General features: G+C 46.1%; 1 protein-coding gene across 1 annotated transcript in view; it reads left to right on the forward strand.

Annotated features, from left to right (window-relative positions):
• Positions 1 to 18045, forward strand: part of C10H11orf49 (chromosome 10 C11orf49 homolog) — a 132176-nt gene that overhangs the window by 48163 nt on the left and 65968 nt on the right. The window contains exon 2 of the mRNA XM_044270140.1: positions 6697 to 6799. Within this exon, the coding sequence (XP_044126075.1) occupies positions 6697 to 6799 (103 nt within the window). The remainder of the gene's footprint in view (positions 1 to 6696; positions 6800 to 18045) is intronic.

Here is an 18045-nt window from a genome sequence, read left to right on the forward strand (position 1 = left end):
AGTCAAGATCGCGCTCTCAGACGAGGCCCGGCAGCCATTCCATCCGTTTACTACAGTGTCACTGTATATACTGTCATTGTATAATACTGTTGAGGGGGCCCTGACAATAAAATCTTTTAGTCCTCCTCCTGGGTGGGCCCCTTCTGAGTTCAGGCCCTAAAGCAGCCGCTTCCCCTATAGCTATGCCCCTGTTGATGTCTGTGTGGTGGCCCTGAAAGACCATACAGCAGGAGATGAAGTAGCAAGACGTTCTCCTAGCATCTCTGTAATTACATTCTAGCGATCATGGAGATCACAGTGGTTAGACTCCTGCCCATTGGATGTTGGTGGCATGTCCTAGAGATAGACCATCAATTTCTAGCCAGAGAAGGGGTTTTCCAAAATTTTTCCTCTGGATAGGTCATCTCTACCTGATCGGTGGGGGTCTGACACCCGGGACCCCGATGATCAGCTGTTTGAGAAGGCACCAGTGCTCGCAGTAGCACCCTGGGCTTCTCGCAGCTTTGCCTAGGCCATGTCCGTTATGTAGACCAGGTTTTCTATGACACATGTTTATTTGATCACATAGTATGTACAATGGCCTCCTCTTTGAGAGGACCACCCCTCTAAAGAGACCATTTTGCAATGCAGTCTTGGGTGGTCTCCTCAAAGACGTTTTACTGTGAGTTTATCTCTGCTCATTCTTGTTCCTCTGTTCTTGTAAAGACGCCAGATTATCTTGTGCTCACATTTTACCGTTTCAGCTTATCTTTAAGGTAATTTTTTTAACGTGCACGTCTGTTTCCTGCGGTGTGCTAATACAGATTGCGGGGTTACAACAGTTCAGTCTCCAGAAGAGGATAATTGCAAAGTGCCTTAATGGCATAATTACCGATCTGCTCCTTGAAACCTATGATCCATAAGAAATGGTGTTAGAAGGTGTTATGTCTGGCATTACAAGGGATGATTATCATATCAGACACCGTCTCTGTCTCCTAAATCACATCTGAAGCGACCGCTCTTTCTACATTTTGTCCAATCGCTGCTAGACTAACGTTAAAGCTTCTAATGAGATTATGCCCAGAATCTCATTGATGGAGAGCAGTCTGTCCACCATGCCACCACACTGTATGAGTATGAGGTTGGTGGGTGAGTCCATCCAAGACCATGAGCTAACCATAATGAGAACGTTTGTCAAAAGCTTATTCAGTGCTTTACTCAACCCGACCCAGTGGACGGACCATTGGACACAAGCTAGGCAGCAAAATCTGATCAAATTTAAAGGGGTTGTGCTATTAATATTAATATATACCACCCAACAGATATCGCTGTTATGTCCCCAAATACCACCATTTAAAAAAAACTGCCTTATTGCACCTAGTTTTGATGTTCAGTTGCTGTAGGTTACGTCCTGCAATGGATCTAATGTAGGACGTAGGGAGTGTCATTGTTAAGAACAAGGGGCGTGGTTAGTATCACATGATCTGCTGATGTCAGGACGTATCTCACTGCCCTAAGGCATGATGGGACAGCAGACACATGACATACCAGGAAATAGGATTCAAGCATGGGGGATAAGAGAAAAGTGCAAATGAAGTAAATCTAAAAAAAAAACTATCCAAGGAGGATTGAGAGCTAGGGTAATTGATGAAAATACACTTTAGCTCTTGCACACGAACGTGTGCTGCCCGTGCCCATGCTGCGGACTGCAAATTGCGGTCTACAATGCACGGGCACCGACCGTGGGCCAGCCGCATACGGATCCCGACCCCCTTCACTTGAATGGGGTCCGCGATCCATCCGTTCCGCAAAAAGATAGGACAAGTTCTATCTTTTTGCGGAACGGAAGCACGGAACGAAAAACCACAGAAGCACACCGTAGTGCTTCCGTTCCGTTCCGCACCGCATCTCCGGATTGGCGGATCCCATTCAAGTGAATGGGTCCGTATCCGTGATGCGGAATGCACGTGGCCGGTGTCCCCTATATTGCAGACCCGCCATATACGGGCCACAATATGGCCACGGGGGACACACAGTCGTGTGCAAGAGGCCTTAAAGTGAAAGTTTATGGCACAACCCCTTTAACTGAAAGGCGTTGAGCACAGTTTGTTCTGCGGCCGTGATCCCCAAAGATCAACTGGGAGGGAATATGGAAGCAAGGCTTTAATGTCTCTGCAGTGCCATCACTTGGGAAACCGTGCATTACTTGGTGCCCATCGAAATCAATAAGATGTTTGTGTAAATGAAGGGTGAGACAGGTTTTGTAGAACTTGGGATACTGGGCTGTGATGCTTTAAAAAAAAAAAACAGGACAGTATTTGTCCCAGAGCTGAGGGTAGGAATGGAGAGGGAGGCATCTTTTAAAGGTGGTTATCCAAACCTGAAAAACCCACCCACACTGCCCGGGTGTGACGTCACACGTGACGCAAGGGGGCAAGTCACCGTCACGGCCTGCTATTGGCTGCATTCCCCTGGCGATGTATGTTGCGACCTGCAAACCAATTAGATGCAGCGACGGCCGGAAGGACACAGGCATCAAGGACCAGGTAAGTATTCTCTGTATGAGGGACCCGGGCACTGTGGGTGGGTTTTTCAGGTTTGGATATATTTGGTATATTGCGAGGATTTGCCATAAAACCATGATGGGGGGGCTGACCTCTGGGAACCCCTCCAATCATAATAAAGGGATCATGGTCCCTTTGCCATTTTATCTCACAGTGAACGGCGTCCGGGAGCAACACGGCGCAGAGTAAAACTGTGAAGGGGACACATCTTTTAAAGGGGTTGTCAGGATATTGATGAACGATCCGCTCCTCCTCAGCGACCCCTTCAAACAGCTTATCGGCGATGGAGCAAGAAGTCGGACCCCCACCGATCAGCTGTTGATAGGGGTCACCGCGCTCAAGCGAGTACTGCGTCCTCTTCAGTGTAATCGCTGCGTTCTCTCACATTCACCTGAATGGGGCAAGCAGTTGTAATTAGACCGCATGGCCTGGTGGTGCGAAGAGGACGGAATCCCTTTAACCAGCTCATTCATAGGGGCTCCGAGAGTCGGACCCCCGCTGATCTGATATTGATGACCTATCCTGACCCTGAGTATCACTTTTAATATGGAAAAACCCTTTAAAACCATGTCTTTCCCAACATCTACCATCCTGATAATGCTATTTTCTGTAAATCAATAAAATTAGTGGGAAAACTTCTTTAAAGAGCAACTGTCAGCAGGATTAACTCTATTAAACCGGGCATGCTGTCTAGAAGGGTTGATCCTGCTAATTAAAATCATACCTTTATTCTGCAGGTGAATTGTTTTATTCTGGAGAAGAAGTACTTTTAATCCATATGCAAATGAGCAGTTAAGTGCTCCGAGGGCGGGCCCAAGCCACTCTGTGCACTCTTGCTCCTCCTTCTTCTTTTGCCAGCCCCTCGCTCTACTTCTTGATTGACAGTTGACTATGAGGAACCTGTCCCTGTGAATCAAGGAGAGGGAGGCGCTGGCAGAGGTAGTAGGAAGAGCAAGGGTGCACAGAGTGGCCTGGACCCGGTGCACTTACCTGCTCATTTGCATATAGATTAAAAGTAATTTTTCGACAAAATAAAGCAACGGCTCTGCCTAACAGAGGTATGCTTTGAATCAGCAGGGTCAACCCCACCAGGCATAGGGTTGATTCTGCTGACATATGCTCTCAAGTCATGGGGAATGCCTTCTGCATCTGGTTGTATTCGGGTGATGGGCTTTACACGGACTACTTATGAAATTTTACAGGGTTAAAACCATATAATTAAAGCTTTAAAGGGCAAAGCGCTCAGAAAGGAAAGTGTAAATATTATTTTTCCTCTAAGTGACTGCATTGGATTTAATGGCACAGTTTGCTACAAGGGATTTGGCCGGCCCCTGTAATTTATTACAGAAGAGGAAGGTTTGGAGGTCATGCAAATATGTAGGTCACTTAGCTGAGTAACTGATACTTGACAGTACCTTGTGGCACACGTGGTTCAATCGCCAGGGGGCAATGACTAGAGACCAGGGGACCGATATAGAATAGCAAAAATAACACATTGCCAGACCACAGTCTAATTGCCCAATAAGCACAATATCAAGGGCTGATCAAATGGATTTCTTTTCTTTACTTATTGCTTTTAGAACATTTTAAATAGAAGTTTTACAATGCATTGCACGCTGCTGTCACAGAAGAGGTTAATTTTGAAATCATAGATTTGCTGATATGAATCTGCAATGAGACACATTCAGTTTGACTAATTATTTCCATAAGGTGGCAAAGTGGTGAACAGCACCATACAGCCCCCAAATCTACATTCTGGAGGAGGACACACTTTGCAAATTGGTGGATAGTGGTTTAATGTGACATTTGTTTGAACATTTTTTTTAAATGAGCTATCTGCTGTTGACAACCCCATTTTGTTAGAAAAATAAGGGGGTATGCACATGGCCATACTGACCAGTTACTTTCATTCTCCAGGTCAATACGATTAGGACAATACCATATATGTATCTTTTTTCTTGCATTTTTATACTGAAAAAAATAAAATAAAAACCTTGCAAAAAAATTTATTTTTAATTTTTTGTTGCCATATTCAGACCCCTAGATTTTTTTGTAGTTATGTGTATGGGGCTGTGTAAGGACTTATTTTTTGCGGGGCGATCTGTACTTTTCATTTTGGGGTGTGTACGACTTTTTATAGAATTTTTTGTGGGAGGAGAAGAAACAAAAAAAAACTGCAAATTGTCCATTTTTTCTTTTTTTTTTTTCTGTTTCGCCGTTTTCCATATGGGATAAATATTTTTTATTTATTTTAATAATACGGGCATTTTCTCACTCAGCAATGACCATTATTTTCATTTTGGGGCAAGTGGGATGATTTGAATTTTTTATTTTTTTTATTTTTAAAAACATTTATTCATTTTATTTGTTTTAAAAGAAAATTATAGTTCCCATAGCGAATTATAACACACAATCATTAGATTGCTTCTTTCATACTGTAGATTTCAACACGTTAGCATTGGAGTCTATGAGAGTTAGGCCTCATGCACACGACCGTTTTTCGGGTCCACATCCGAGCCACAGTTTTTGCGGCTCGTGTGCTGACCCATTCATTTCAATGGGGCCGCAAAAGATGCGGACAGCACTCAGTGTGCTGTCCGCATCCGTTGCTCCATTCCGAGGCCCTGCAAAAAAATTATAGCATGTCCTATTCTTGTCCGTTTTGCAAACAAGAATAGGCATCTCTACAATGGGCCGCCCGTTCCGTTCCGCAAATTGCGGAAGGCACACGGACGGCTTCCATTATTTGCGGATCTGCAGTTTGCGGACCGCAAAAAACTGCATGGTCGTGTGCATGTAGCCTTATACTGTGTTTCTATGGAGCCCTGCCACAGGAACTAATGTTCAGCAGCCTCCTGTCACACAGGAGGACAGGGGCTGCCACACACTAAATCCGGCTTCCCCGATCCCCACCGGGGGGAGCGGGAGCACACTCAGCAACACGTGCTTCCAGGTTTTAGTGAATACAGATGCCATGGTCACGTTTGTCCACGGCATCTGAAGGGTTAAAAGTCCATGACTGACATTACCACAGGTCGTGGACATTAGCCGCGGATCTTTGCTGTATGAAACAGCAGGCACCCGGTGGTTATGGCACCCGCCACACTCATGAGCGGACACTATCTTCAAAGTCCCCGTCAGGAAGGGGTTAACGGAATCTGATAGCAAAAAAAGTTGCGTCATGCTTCTTTTGGCTCTGCATCTATGGAGGTGTTAGGAAGCATTGCTTTTAAAAGAGAAGAGAATTTTTCATCCCCTCTATACCAGTTTTATGGTGTAACAAAGGCGCAGACCCCGGATTTGGGACTTTTTAAAGGAATTGTCCCAGCTGGGACATTGATGACATATCGCTAGAATATGCTATCAATGGCAGATGGGTGTGGTCCCATCTCTGGGACCATCTACTATCTCCAGAACAGGGACCCTGAAGTGAATGAGAGAGCAAACCTCATACACGTGGTGTGCTCGCCATTCTCTGCTATGGGAGTTCCGAAAATAGCCGTTTATGGGACTGCCAGAAATAGCTGCGCCAGAAATCATGCTCTGCTGGGAACCAGGGGAATTCACTGTAATCTGTAGGCAAACCTATACATAAGATCCCCTATAGGTCCAAGAGATGTAAAGCATTTTACGCAATGGTTTGGTGGATATTCTAAGTCAGTGTTTCCCAACCAGTGTGCCTCCAGCTGTTGCAAAACTACAACTCCCAGCATGCCCGCACAGCCAAAGGCTGTCCAGGAATGCTGGGAGTTGTAGTTTTGCAACAGCTGGAGGCACACTGGTTGGGAAACACTGTTCTAAGTCATGTTTCAAGGCTCTTTAATGGATCGGGCAGCTTTCTTCTCCTACAGAAGGGTTCATTTGCGTACCATATCCCATGGAGCATTGCCTTCAACGCTCTCCATGCAAGCTGAGGTCTCCGCAGGGAGAACAGTACCCGTGAAAGATGGTGTCCATTGATGGGCAGTCCATGCAATGTATGGACCTGCTGGGTCCTTATGAAATGCTGTGTGTAGCCGCAGTGCTGAAACGCGGGGAACATCTTGTAACCTTGACAAGGAGAGTGACTGACCCCCTGAACTATGAAATGTGTTGGTCCTATGAAAGTAATGGCCTATAAGTAAATCAGTTTTGTCCTCTCCATTTTCTGCAGCCCAGAGACATGTCCTAACTTACATGGAAGATGCGCTCACTCAACTCCTGGAACATAAAGATGAGGTTGAACCCAGCAGCATTGCCAAGTTTTTTTCCGAGTAGTGAGTATTCCTTCTTCTTTATCAATACCTTGTTGAGATACTCTTACTAATAGCATGCAAAATATGGGAATTTGGTACAAGGCGTTTCATGTTACCAGTGTTCCTTCTAAACCATTGTAGCTAGTGAGGGGGGAAAGTTAGGTTACTGAGCACCTTTCCTTCTAGATTAGGCTGTTCAACACAGCATCTAATAACTATTGCTATTCTCAGCTCAGAGGATAGATCGTCATAGTCTCATAACAATTCTTTAATGAGTTTATGGTAACATCCATTAGGTCTAGGACAGAGAAGGAACAAATGTCTGCAACCTTGGAGTCAATGATGGGGTCAGCTGGTCTGGTGACCTAGGATAGAAACAAAGTGTATGTCCGTTTCCCTGGAGAACTATGGCATTTTGAGCTAAAAATTATTTTTAATTGATCTTTAATAAAAATATGGAGCCTTTTTCTCTGTACAGGGCTGAGATGCTCTAGTAGCAGGATCTGGATTTTCTCTCTGCCCCTAAGCCAGCTCACCTGATGGCTCCTTATCTCTGATCTCTGACCTTCTAAACACTCATTATAGCTCAATCCTTATCTTACTGATAACAATATGGCTGAAATAAGTGTTTATGACCTCTCAGTAAATTAGAGATAAGGGTTAATTAGATGACCGGCACAAAGTGAAAGTAAAAAGACCATTCACACACCTAGAAAAACAGTTAAACCTTTAAGACAGAACAGCTCAATATTTTTTTTAATAAAGACCAATTGAAAAAAGGGATTTTTTTTAGCCCAAAATGAGTAAAATGCAATCATAAAAAAAAAAAATTGCCTCCGAAGATGTACATAGCCTTTAATGTTGCATACTTGGGTTCCAGTGAGTTACTCACCCCTGCCCTCATACAGACTGCTTACCCGTGTCCCCTCTTACACAGACAACTCTCTATGCTCACTTCTGTTACACAAACTGCTACCCATCCCCCATCTCACACAGACTGCCCTATTGCCCCCTCCCCCATTACATAGATTGCTCTCTATGGCCCCAACTCTCTCACAGTCTGCTCCCCAAGCGTTCACACAGATTGTTCACCATTTCCCCCTCTGTTACACAGACTGCTCCTCATGACCCCCTCCCTCCAATTACACAGACTTCTCTCGTTGTTACACCTCTCATAAACTGCTCCCTATGCCCCTTTCTCACACAGAGTACCGCCATGCCTCCTCTTGTAGATGACCCCCATCACACAAACTTCTCCCCATGACCCCCTCTGTTACACAGACTTCTCTCCATGCCCCACCCCTCACAAACTGCTCCCTATGTCCCTTTCTCACCCAGAGTACTCCCATGCCCCCTCTTGTAGATGACCCCATCACACAGACTGCTCCCCATGCCCCCCTCTGTAACAAACTTATCTCCATGCTCCACCCCTCGCATACTACTCCCTATGTCCCTTTCTCATGCAGAATACTCCCATGCCCCCTCTTGTAGATGACGCCCATCACACAGACTGCTCCCCATGCCCCCCTCTGTTACACAGACTTCTCTCCATGCTCTACCGCTCACAAACTGCTCCCTATGTCCCTTTCTCATGCAGAATACTCCCATGCCCCCTCTTGTAGATGACGCCCATCACACAGACTGCTCCCCATGCCCCCCTCTGTTACACAGACTTCTCTCCATGCTCTACCGCTCACAAACTGCTCCCTATGTCCCTTTCTCATGCAAAATACTCCCATGCCCCCTCTTGTAGATGACGCCCATCACACAGACTGCTCCCCATGCCCCCCTCTGTTACACAGACTTCTCTCCATGCTCTACCGCTCACAAACTACTCCCTAAGTCCCTTTCTCACCCAGAGTACTCCCATGCCCCCTCTTGTAGATGGCGCCCATCACACAGACTGCTCCCCATGCCCCCCTCTGTTACACAGACTTCTCTCCATGCCCCACCCCTTGCAAACTGCTCCCTATGTCCCTTTCTCACACAGAATACTCCCATGCCCCCTCTTGTAGATGGCGCCCACCACACAGACTGCTCCCCATTCCCCCCTCTGTTACACAGACTTCTCTCCATGCCCCACTCTGTGACAACCTTCTCTCCATGCTCTACCTCTCACAAACTGCTCCCTATGTCCCTTTCTCACCCAGAGTACTCCCATGCCCCCTCTTGTAGATGGCGCCCATCACACAGACTGCTCCCCATTCCCCCCTCTGTTACACAGACTTCTCTCCATGCCCCACCTCTCGCAAACTGCTCCCTATGTCCCTTTCTCACCCAGAGTACTCCCATGCCCCCTCTTGTAGATGGCGCCCATCACACAGACTGCTCCCTATGCCCCCCTCTGTTACACAGACTTCTCTCCATGCTCCACCCCTCGCATACTACTCCCTATGTCCCTTTCTCATGCAGAATACTCCCATGCCCCCTCTTGTAGATGACTCCCATCACACAGACTGCTCCCCATGCCCCCCTCTGTTACACAGACTTCTCTCCATGCCCCACCCCTCGCATACTACTCCCTATGTCCCTTTCTCACGCAGAAGACTCCCATGTCCCCTCTTGTAGATGACGCCCATCACACAGACTGCTCCCCATGCCCCCCTCTGTAACAGAGACTTCTCTCCATGCTCCACCCCTGGCATACTACTCCCTAAGTCTCTTTCTCATGCAGAATACTCCCATCCCCCCTCTTGTAGATTACGCCCATCACACAGACTGCTCCCTATGCCCCCCTCTGTTACACAGACTTCTCTCCATGCTCCACCCCTCGCATACTACTCCCTATGTCCCTTTCTCATGCAGAATACTCCCATCCCCCCTCTTGTAGATGACGCCCATCACACAGACTGCTCCCCATGTACTTAGTTATGCAGAAATCTGGCTATATTGTCACCCAACTAGGAATAAGAAGAAATCTCAATAACCTAACTGATGGTTTTAGATTTTAGATGGAATTGCTCCTAAGCCCTGATCAGATAGCTGCAGGCGGTTTGCACAGTCTCCGGTTGTACAAATAACATACAGGTACATATCTGAACGCTCCTGCCATGTCCTGCACGGATTTGTTTCCACACCAAATTGGTATGCGTTTGCTTTTGTCTGTTTGCCTTTATTTCCCTTCCAAGCCTTCTGCGCATTAAATTTGTTCTTCATGTTCCAGTTAATAATTTGGCACTGTTGCTTGGGAACTTATTATAAGCTTCTGTATCCCTTCTCTCATCTCTAAGCTCAGCATCTTGAACCAAGCTTCTGTCCCCCCCTAGGGCTTGCCCCCCCCCCCCCATCGACTTCTGAGCGCATGCCTGTGACGGCTGGATTCCAGGTCACTTGTTTGATGTTCCCTCGTACGTGCATTCATCTGGAGGGCACGGGAAACATTTAATGATGTGTAGTTTACACTCTACACCAAGAGAAAAAGCACCTTTTTTTTCTATTCAGTTTTTTAAGTTGGGAAGGAATTGAAACGGCTGGTCTTTTCAGAACGTTGGGCGGGTCCTCGACATTGATGCCTGATTTAAGGAACTGGCAGACTTCAGTATACCGATCCACACAGTGCGTTAATTTAAATACAGAACAAAGGGGAAAGATGAAACAGCATGCCCGATCCTTCTTTTCCCTGACATCTGCCGTTAGGGCACACCCCCACTCACATTCAATAGCACACTGGCCATAGACCCCTACCGGGAAATTTCCCAATGCGCCAATGCCCAGGGGGCCACCCAAGCCGCCCTCACGACTGCCAGCTGGGTACATAATCTGACGCTCAACGGCCGCAGATGCCCTCCTAAACTCAATTGTATTACCATCCTCAGGACGGTGATACAATTAATACTGTGACAAGAGTGGCAGTATTTTTTGCTGCACTATGATATTTGGTTCTGCTGGGGTGGAATTTTATGCTGCACTATGATATTCGGCTCTACTGGGGCGGTAATTTGTGCTGCACTATGATATTTGGTTCTGCTGGGGCGGCATTTTGTGCTGCACTATGGTATTTGGTTCTGCTGGGGCGGTATCTTGTGCTGCACTATGATATTTTGTTCTGCTGGGGCGGTATCTTGTGCTGCACTATGATATTTGGTTCTGCTGGGGCGGTATCTTGTGCTGCACTATGATATTTGGTTCTGCTGGGGCGGTAATTTGTGCTGCACTATGATATTTGGTTCTGCTGGGGCGGTAATTTGTGCTGCACTATGATATTTGGTTCTGCTGGGGCGGTATCTTGTGCTGCACTATGATATTTGGTTCTGCTGGGGCGGTATCTTGTGCTGCACTATAATATTTGGTTCTGCTGGGGCGGTAATTTGTGCTGCACTATGATATTTGGTTCTGCTGGGGCAGTATCTTGTGCTGCACTATGATATTTGGTTCTGCTGGGGCGGTATCTTGTGCTGCACTATGATATTTGGTTCTGCTGGGGCGGTATCTTGTGCTGCACTATGATATTTGGTTCTGCTGGGGCGGTATCTTGTGCTGCACTATAATATTTGGTTCTGCTGGGGCGGTAATTTGTGCTGCACTATGATATTTGGTTCTGCTGGGGCAGTATCTTGTGCTGCACTATGATATTTGGTTCTGCTGGGGTGGTATCTTGTGCTGCACTGTGATATTTGGTTCTGCTGGGGCGGTATCTTGTGCTGCACTATAATATTTGGTTCTGCTGGGGCGGTAATTTGTGCTGCACTATGATATTTGGTTCTGCTGGGGCGGTAATTTGTGCTGCACTATGATATTTGGTTCTGCTGGGGCGGTAATTTGTGCTTCACTATGATATTTGGTTATGCTGGGGCGGTATCTTGTGCTGCACTATAATATTTGGTTCTGCTGGGGCGGTAATTTGTGCTGCACTATGATATTTGGTTATGCTGGGGCGGTATCTTGTGCTGCACTATAATATTTGGTTCTGCTGGGGCGGTAATTTGTGCTGCACTATGATATTTGGTTATGCTGGGGCGGTATCTTGTGCTGCACTATGCAGCACAAATACTATTGCAGGCCCCGCTTGTTTCTGTTGTCCCTGCCTACTTGTGTTGACCGATCTTCTGTCAATTTGGACCCGCCTACAACATGGGGCCACTTTTAGTTTTTTTCCAAGACCACATTAAGTTGCCAGTCTGCCCCTGCTCACATTAGCTGGCCAGTCCCTACGACAGCCCACATAACACCACGGCATCCTTTAGATGGTGCAATAATGCTGTCAGACATTAATATGGCACAGACATAATAAAAACATAAGTGAACAAAATTTTATAAAAGATGCCCAAAAGTTTGTTACCTTGCAGTAACCCCTTTACCATATGACAAGATCCACTGACAGTCCAAAATCTGCGGACCCTAGAGGGGTCTTTGTCTATATTTGCCATGAAAGGAGCCCAGGTTGGGTTTTAACGTCCATTTTTCCCTGGATATAAGCAGCGCCATTGTTTTGGCATTTTTTGGGGTTGGCAGTACAATGCCATTGAAAATTAAAGGGGTTGTCCACCTTTTATTCAGTGATGGCCTGTCCTCAGGGTAGGCCATCACTAGCTGACACCTTGCACACCCACCAATTAGTTGTTCGGCTAAAGCCAGCTGATCGGCGGAGGTGTGGGGTGTAGGACAGGGCATCACTTAATAAAGGTGTACATCCCATTTAAATACACAGTCTCTTCCTTCTGTAGCAGTCAGCACAAAACATACGACCTCCTATATTGATAGGTAATCCATAGTCAGTTTACTGCTGCTGTGAGGGAAGATATTATCTGCAGGGTAATCGCCATGATGACAGTAGGTATAGAACTGGAATAACAGTATGACAGCTCAGTGCCCATAGAAGAGCATTGCATTGATCAGTGTAATGTGTGATACTCTAATTGAGTCACTACAGGGGGGAACTCCGTGGTCATGGCAGTACATGAGTAGTGCTGCAGATAAGGAGTCTACATCACCTACTGCCCTTGTTCCCTTGCTGTCAGCTCTCAATATTGTGCTGAAATAGACATAGTGGAGAGGACTCCTGTGCGCCTGCACAGCATTCCCAACAACGAGGGAGAAAATAAAATAAAATAAATAGGGATCCAGACTCCTTATGTGCAGAAAAGAATCTAAGATCATGGTGAAAGACTCCCTAAAAATCCAGAGCCAGGAAGTAGAAAACATGAAACAAAAAATTACATATAGAATATTCAGATATAGGCAGATTTTTTTGATGGAAGTGTCCCTTTAAATTCATCATGTTCATCCAAGCTATTACATAAGCAGATGCAGTCCTGAAAAAGACACTTGGTTTGTGTCATTGTGCACCTGGTAATTAAGAGGTTAATAAGATTGACCCTTCCTTTTCCAAGGTACAAGCAATATCCTGTCACTGTTCAACTGCTGACCCCTGGCAGCCTCCCAGAGCACAGAGTCAGCAGCGTTGGGAACAGACATTCGGCGGCCCCTCATGTCTATTAATTTGCTTGAAACCAAGACCAACCTCAAGACATTGAGCCCACCTGGTATGAAGCGGTCAATGCCAGATGGGGGGGGGTGGGGTGGGGGGGGGGGGGGTGAAGCTGCATTAATATCTCTCCCTTAGTGTATTTATGCTGTGAGAGGGGAAAGGGGTGACGAGTCATGCAGTAAGTGGGGACGGGAAGCAGTATGGGGTGGGAGCAGCTAAAGGAACTTAGGGAAGAAAATATGGGAGAAACAACCTTGGAGAATAAAACTAACATTTACAGAACCGACGCAGGATGAACAGACCCAAAATATACAGATTCAACACAACATTTCTTCCCAAGTTACTTAACTGTGGAACTCTTAAAGGGGTTGGCCAGTTTTTTTAAAAATATTTTTTAATATTTTTCCCCTCATGGTTCCCGCTGCTCGGTTCCGGCTCCCTGTCTGTCTTCAATCGACTTCCGGTCCCCGTCCATCGTTAACTTCCTGCGTGGACGTGGTCATGTTCACCGCTGCAGCCAACGATTGGTCTCAGTGGTGACGTGTTCCTAAGTGGCACGTGTCCCTGTCCATGCAATTAGCCTTTAGTGACATTTTCTTTGCCCAAAACCTCCCTTCTCGCACTTCACTAGATCCATTCAGACCCACTCAGTTAGGGTTATTGGTTCATTTAAAGAGAACCCGTCCCCCTCCTGACATGTCTCATTTAGTACCTACTTGCATTCCTCATGTAGTAACAATTCTGGAGCATCTATTCTTATGACTCTCTTGTTATTTTCCTCTGTTATTCCTTCTAGAAGTTTATGAATAAGCTGCTAGCAGTCTGCAGTAAGGGTCCAGCTGGGTGTAACCAATTAGGGGTGTGTCCCTGCATAGTCTGACACTGGAAGCACTGATTGGATAGTGTCAGACTGTGCAGGAACGCACCCTTGACTGGTAACACCCATCTAGACCTTACTGCAGACTGCTGGCAATTCATTCATACATTTCTAGTCGGAATGGTACAACATAGAGTAATAGGAATAAATACTCCAGAATTATTATGAGGAATACTGTTCACTAATCAGCACCGCAGTAGGAAACCCTGGGCCCATAGGTTTCCATCTACGAAAGCCTCTCCTCTCACTTCTCCTTAGGAGTCGTCCTATGGTTTCTTAGTATGACGACAACCCCCTTTAGTAATGATGCCTACACACAGGCAGCTAAAATATCTTGGATATTAATCTCTGCAACTGATAGAGCAGCTTGTGTGAGATGCCATAGGGCTGAGCAGCTGGGGCTTAATACTTGGCATTCTGCTCATTAAATCCTCTTAAAGGGCTCTATACAAGGCTGATATGAAGAAGTGAATTTGCTGCAATTCTGACCGCTATTATGTTTTCAGTCGATGCCCCAGGTACGGATTTTGGTCGCCACCACTGAGGTCAGTGGTTGTGGTAATTCATTTACTACTCAAAATAAGAACCCCCATTTCTGCTTACCAGGCAGCTATTCAGGGGGGAATAAAGGGGATCAGCTTAGATACTTCTAGGCAGCCCGTATTCCTGAGAAACAAGAACTTTCTTTTCAAATAGAGGAATGAGTCCATAAAAATTGTCTGTGTATTGAGACCCGTATATTAATATAAGACCCCAGACCAGACTTCTATATTTATATCAGACCCCTAACTAGACACCGAAATTAATTTCAGACCCGTATATTACTATATCAGACCCCAGACCAGACCCCTTAACTAATTTTACACCTCTATAATATGAGACCCCCCCCAGACCAAACTTCTGTATGTATATCAGACCCCTAATGAGACACTCAAATTTATTTCAGACCCATATATTATATTAGACCCCAGACCAGACATCTGTATTGACATCAGGCTGTGAAATTCATTTCAGACCCGTATATCAGACCCCAGACCAGATGCCTGTATTGACATCAGACCCCTATTTTATATCATACCTCCAAACTAGACCCCTAAATTACTTTCAGACCCCAAAACAGCCCCCTATGTGAATATCAGACCCCCTATAATAATATAAAGCCCTACTCAGACCCCTATATAAATGAAGCCGCAGAACAGAGCCCATCAATATATTCAGACCCCCAGAGTGCCCGGAGTAAGGAGGGTAAGTAGACGAGCTGCTATCTTTGGATCAATCCAATAGATAATGGTTGATTGTTTTAATTACTGCACCCACTTCCCGGGACCGACAACAAGCCGCTGGGACACCCCACAATCAGCTGATATCCGAAGCCTCTGACAAGTTATCAAATGAAGTTATCGGACCATCCAGGTCATGGACAAATAAGCCAAGTCCTCCACAGAGAGCGACCTAAAAGCCAACCCCTTTAAAAATGATGGCTCAGTGGTTAGCACTGTTGCCTTCCAGGGCTGGGGTGCTGGGTTCTAATCCGACCAACGACAACATCTGCATGGAGTTTGTACGTCCTCCCCGTGTTTGCCTGGGTTTCCTCCCACCCTCCAAAGACACACTGATAGGGAATTTATATTGTGAGCCCCATTGGGGACAGCTCGATGCTAATGTCTGTAGAGCGCTGCGGAATATGTCAGCGCTATATAAGTGCGTAAAATAAATAAGAATGGAGGCAATAAACTTCAGTAACGTCATCTGATTTTTCAGAGGGTATCACTCCTGACGGGCTTAGAGCAAAGTGTCCCAGAAAATAATTTCATATTGATGTGAACGATGGACGTGTGGGTTATTGCGCAGTGTGGATGAGCAGCGGTGCTGTTAGCAGGTGCGCCGCTTCTCATCCCCCCTTCCTGGTTTGATAATGCGATCCAGCCGTTTCCCCCGCTCACCTGCCCTCTTGTGACCTGCATGCAACCTCGCTCCCTCAGCTGCAGTATCTGCAGAAACCTATCCCCTTGGCTTTGTGTTCAGAGCTTATCGGAGAGGGCACTGCAGGGGAGGGCGGCCGTTTTAGCAGGTGCCGCTCTGATAAATCAGAATCCGTGTATAATGCTATCCCGGGGCTATTTAAACAGTATTTGTTACAGCCGAGGCTAAATAATTACACTGTTTGGTTATAACTCCGCCGCCGCATTCCTGAGAAACTTGTGTCTTTTTCCTCAAGTGGTGTAGCATCTCAGAGTATTAATACCGTCTGTTCCTCCTCACCAGCCCGTGACCACATCAGTCAAAAGACCCCACAATTCCCAGGGGACGTTGTGGTAGGAAGAGGCAGATGAATGCTGCGGTTCTCGTCACTAGTTCTACCTTTATGCATCTCTCTTCTTAACTAGCAGTTCTATTGCTAAAGAGAGTCTGTCAGCAGTTTTGATCATGCTAAACTGCTGGCAGCACTAGGTAGGAGAAGAGGAAGGAAGAACAGCACAAGGCAGAGTTTCAAAAAAAATAGATGCTCCAAAATGGTTAATTCCTGTCAAATACAAGTGTTCACGAAGAGAGACATGTCCTCTTTAACCCCTTAGTGACCAAGCAATTGTTTTCATTTGTCCGTCGTCGCATTCCAAGACGTATAACTTTTTTATGTTTCCATCAATGTTGACATATGAGGGCTTGTTTTTTTTGTTTTTTTACAGGACAAGCCTAAAGCCCCTGACCACCATACAAAGGTGTATTGGTGGCCACTAAGGGTTTACATATTATGATCCTAAAGGGAATCTATCAGCAGTTTTGACCATGCTAAACTGCTGAAAGCTCCAGGTAGGCTTGCGGAGAGCGGTACAGACATAACTTTTTGTGGATCGTTTATCATCAGGAGAAGTGAGAATATAAACTTTTATTCTGTCATATTCTGCTCCTTTAAAGGGGTTGTCTCACCTCAGACATTGGTGGCATATTGCTAGGATATGCCCCCAATGTCAGATTAGGTGCGGGTCCCACCTCTGGGACCTGCACCTATCGTTATAATGAAGCCCACAAAGTACTGGCCGCCCTTTATTCATTTCTATGGGAATGCCGAAAATAGCCGAGCTAGAAGTGAATGGAGCGGTGGCCGCGTGCTGCTCGGCTATTTTCGTCAGTCCCTTAGAAATCATTGTAGGACGGCCGCTCATGCACGGTACGCCCTCCGGCACTTTGTGGCTCCGTTCTAAGGGTAGGTGCGGGTCCCAGAGCTGGAACCTGCACCTATCAGACATTGGGGGCATTGCTGAGCCCACTCTATACCTCACCCGGTGCCAAATGGCTTCCAATAAATACAATGAGAGCAGGCTACAGCTTTATACTTACTCTGATTAAAATCAGTGGGCTCAGCATGCATGTTGGTACCTGCATCCCTGGATTTAATGGAGGCCGATATGGCACCAAAAATGGTAAAAAGCAGAGTGGACCCAGCATGCATGTGGAACCTGCACTCCCTCAATTTTATGGTGGCCATTATGGCACACAACAGGTAGGATTTAGTATTAGGTTCCTGTCTTATAGAGATCGCCTTGACGTTTGGCAGACGGGCCTAAATAATTTTGTACAGAATGTATTTGCCAAGAATCTTAAATTTGCAAAATAAGTGCAGCATAAGCACCAGAATGTTTTCTATAATTATGGCATTATTGTACTTTATTTGTGTTTGCCGAGTGCTGCTGCATTGTCTTTTTTTCTTTACGTTTCTAGCCATGGCAGTGTGCACCTGCACATTGGGATGTGCTGACTGACCCCCTTTTTTTTCAGTTGTACAAGCCCTTTAAGTGCATTGGAGGCGGAGCTTCACTATAAAGTGCTCTCTGCATTGCGCTGCATCACGGCCCCTCCCCTTCTGCTGTGAGTGACAGCTGTAACATCCAACCAGGAGACCACTACAGCCATCACTCTGAGAGAATGGTACATTGTGTGCCTGGCTGACATATCACTATAAAT

The sequence above is a fragment of the Bufo gargarizans genome, chromosome 10 (assembly GCF_014858855.1).
Source record: "Bufo gargarizans isolate SCDJY-AF-19 chromosome 10, ASM1485885v1, whole genome shotgun sequence".
Lineage (NCBI taxonomy): Eukaryota > Metazoa > Chordata > Amphibia > Anura > Bufonidae > Bufo > Bufo gargarizans.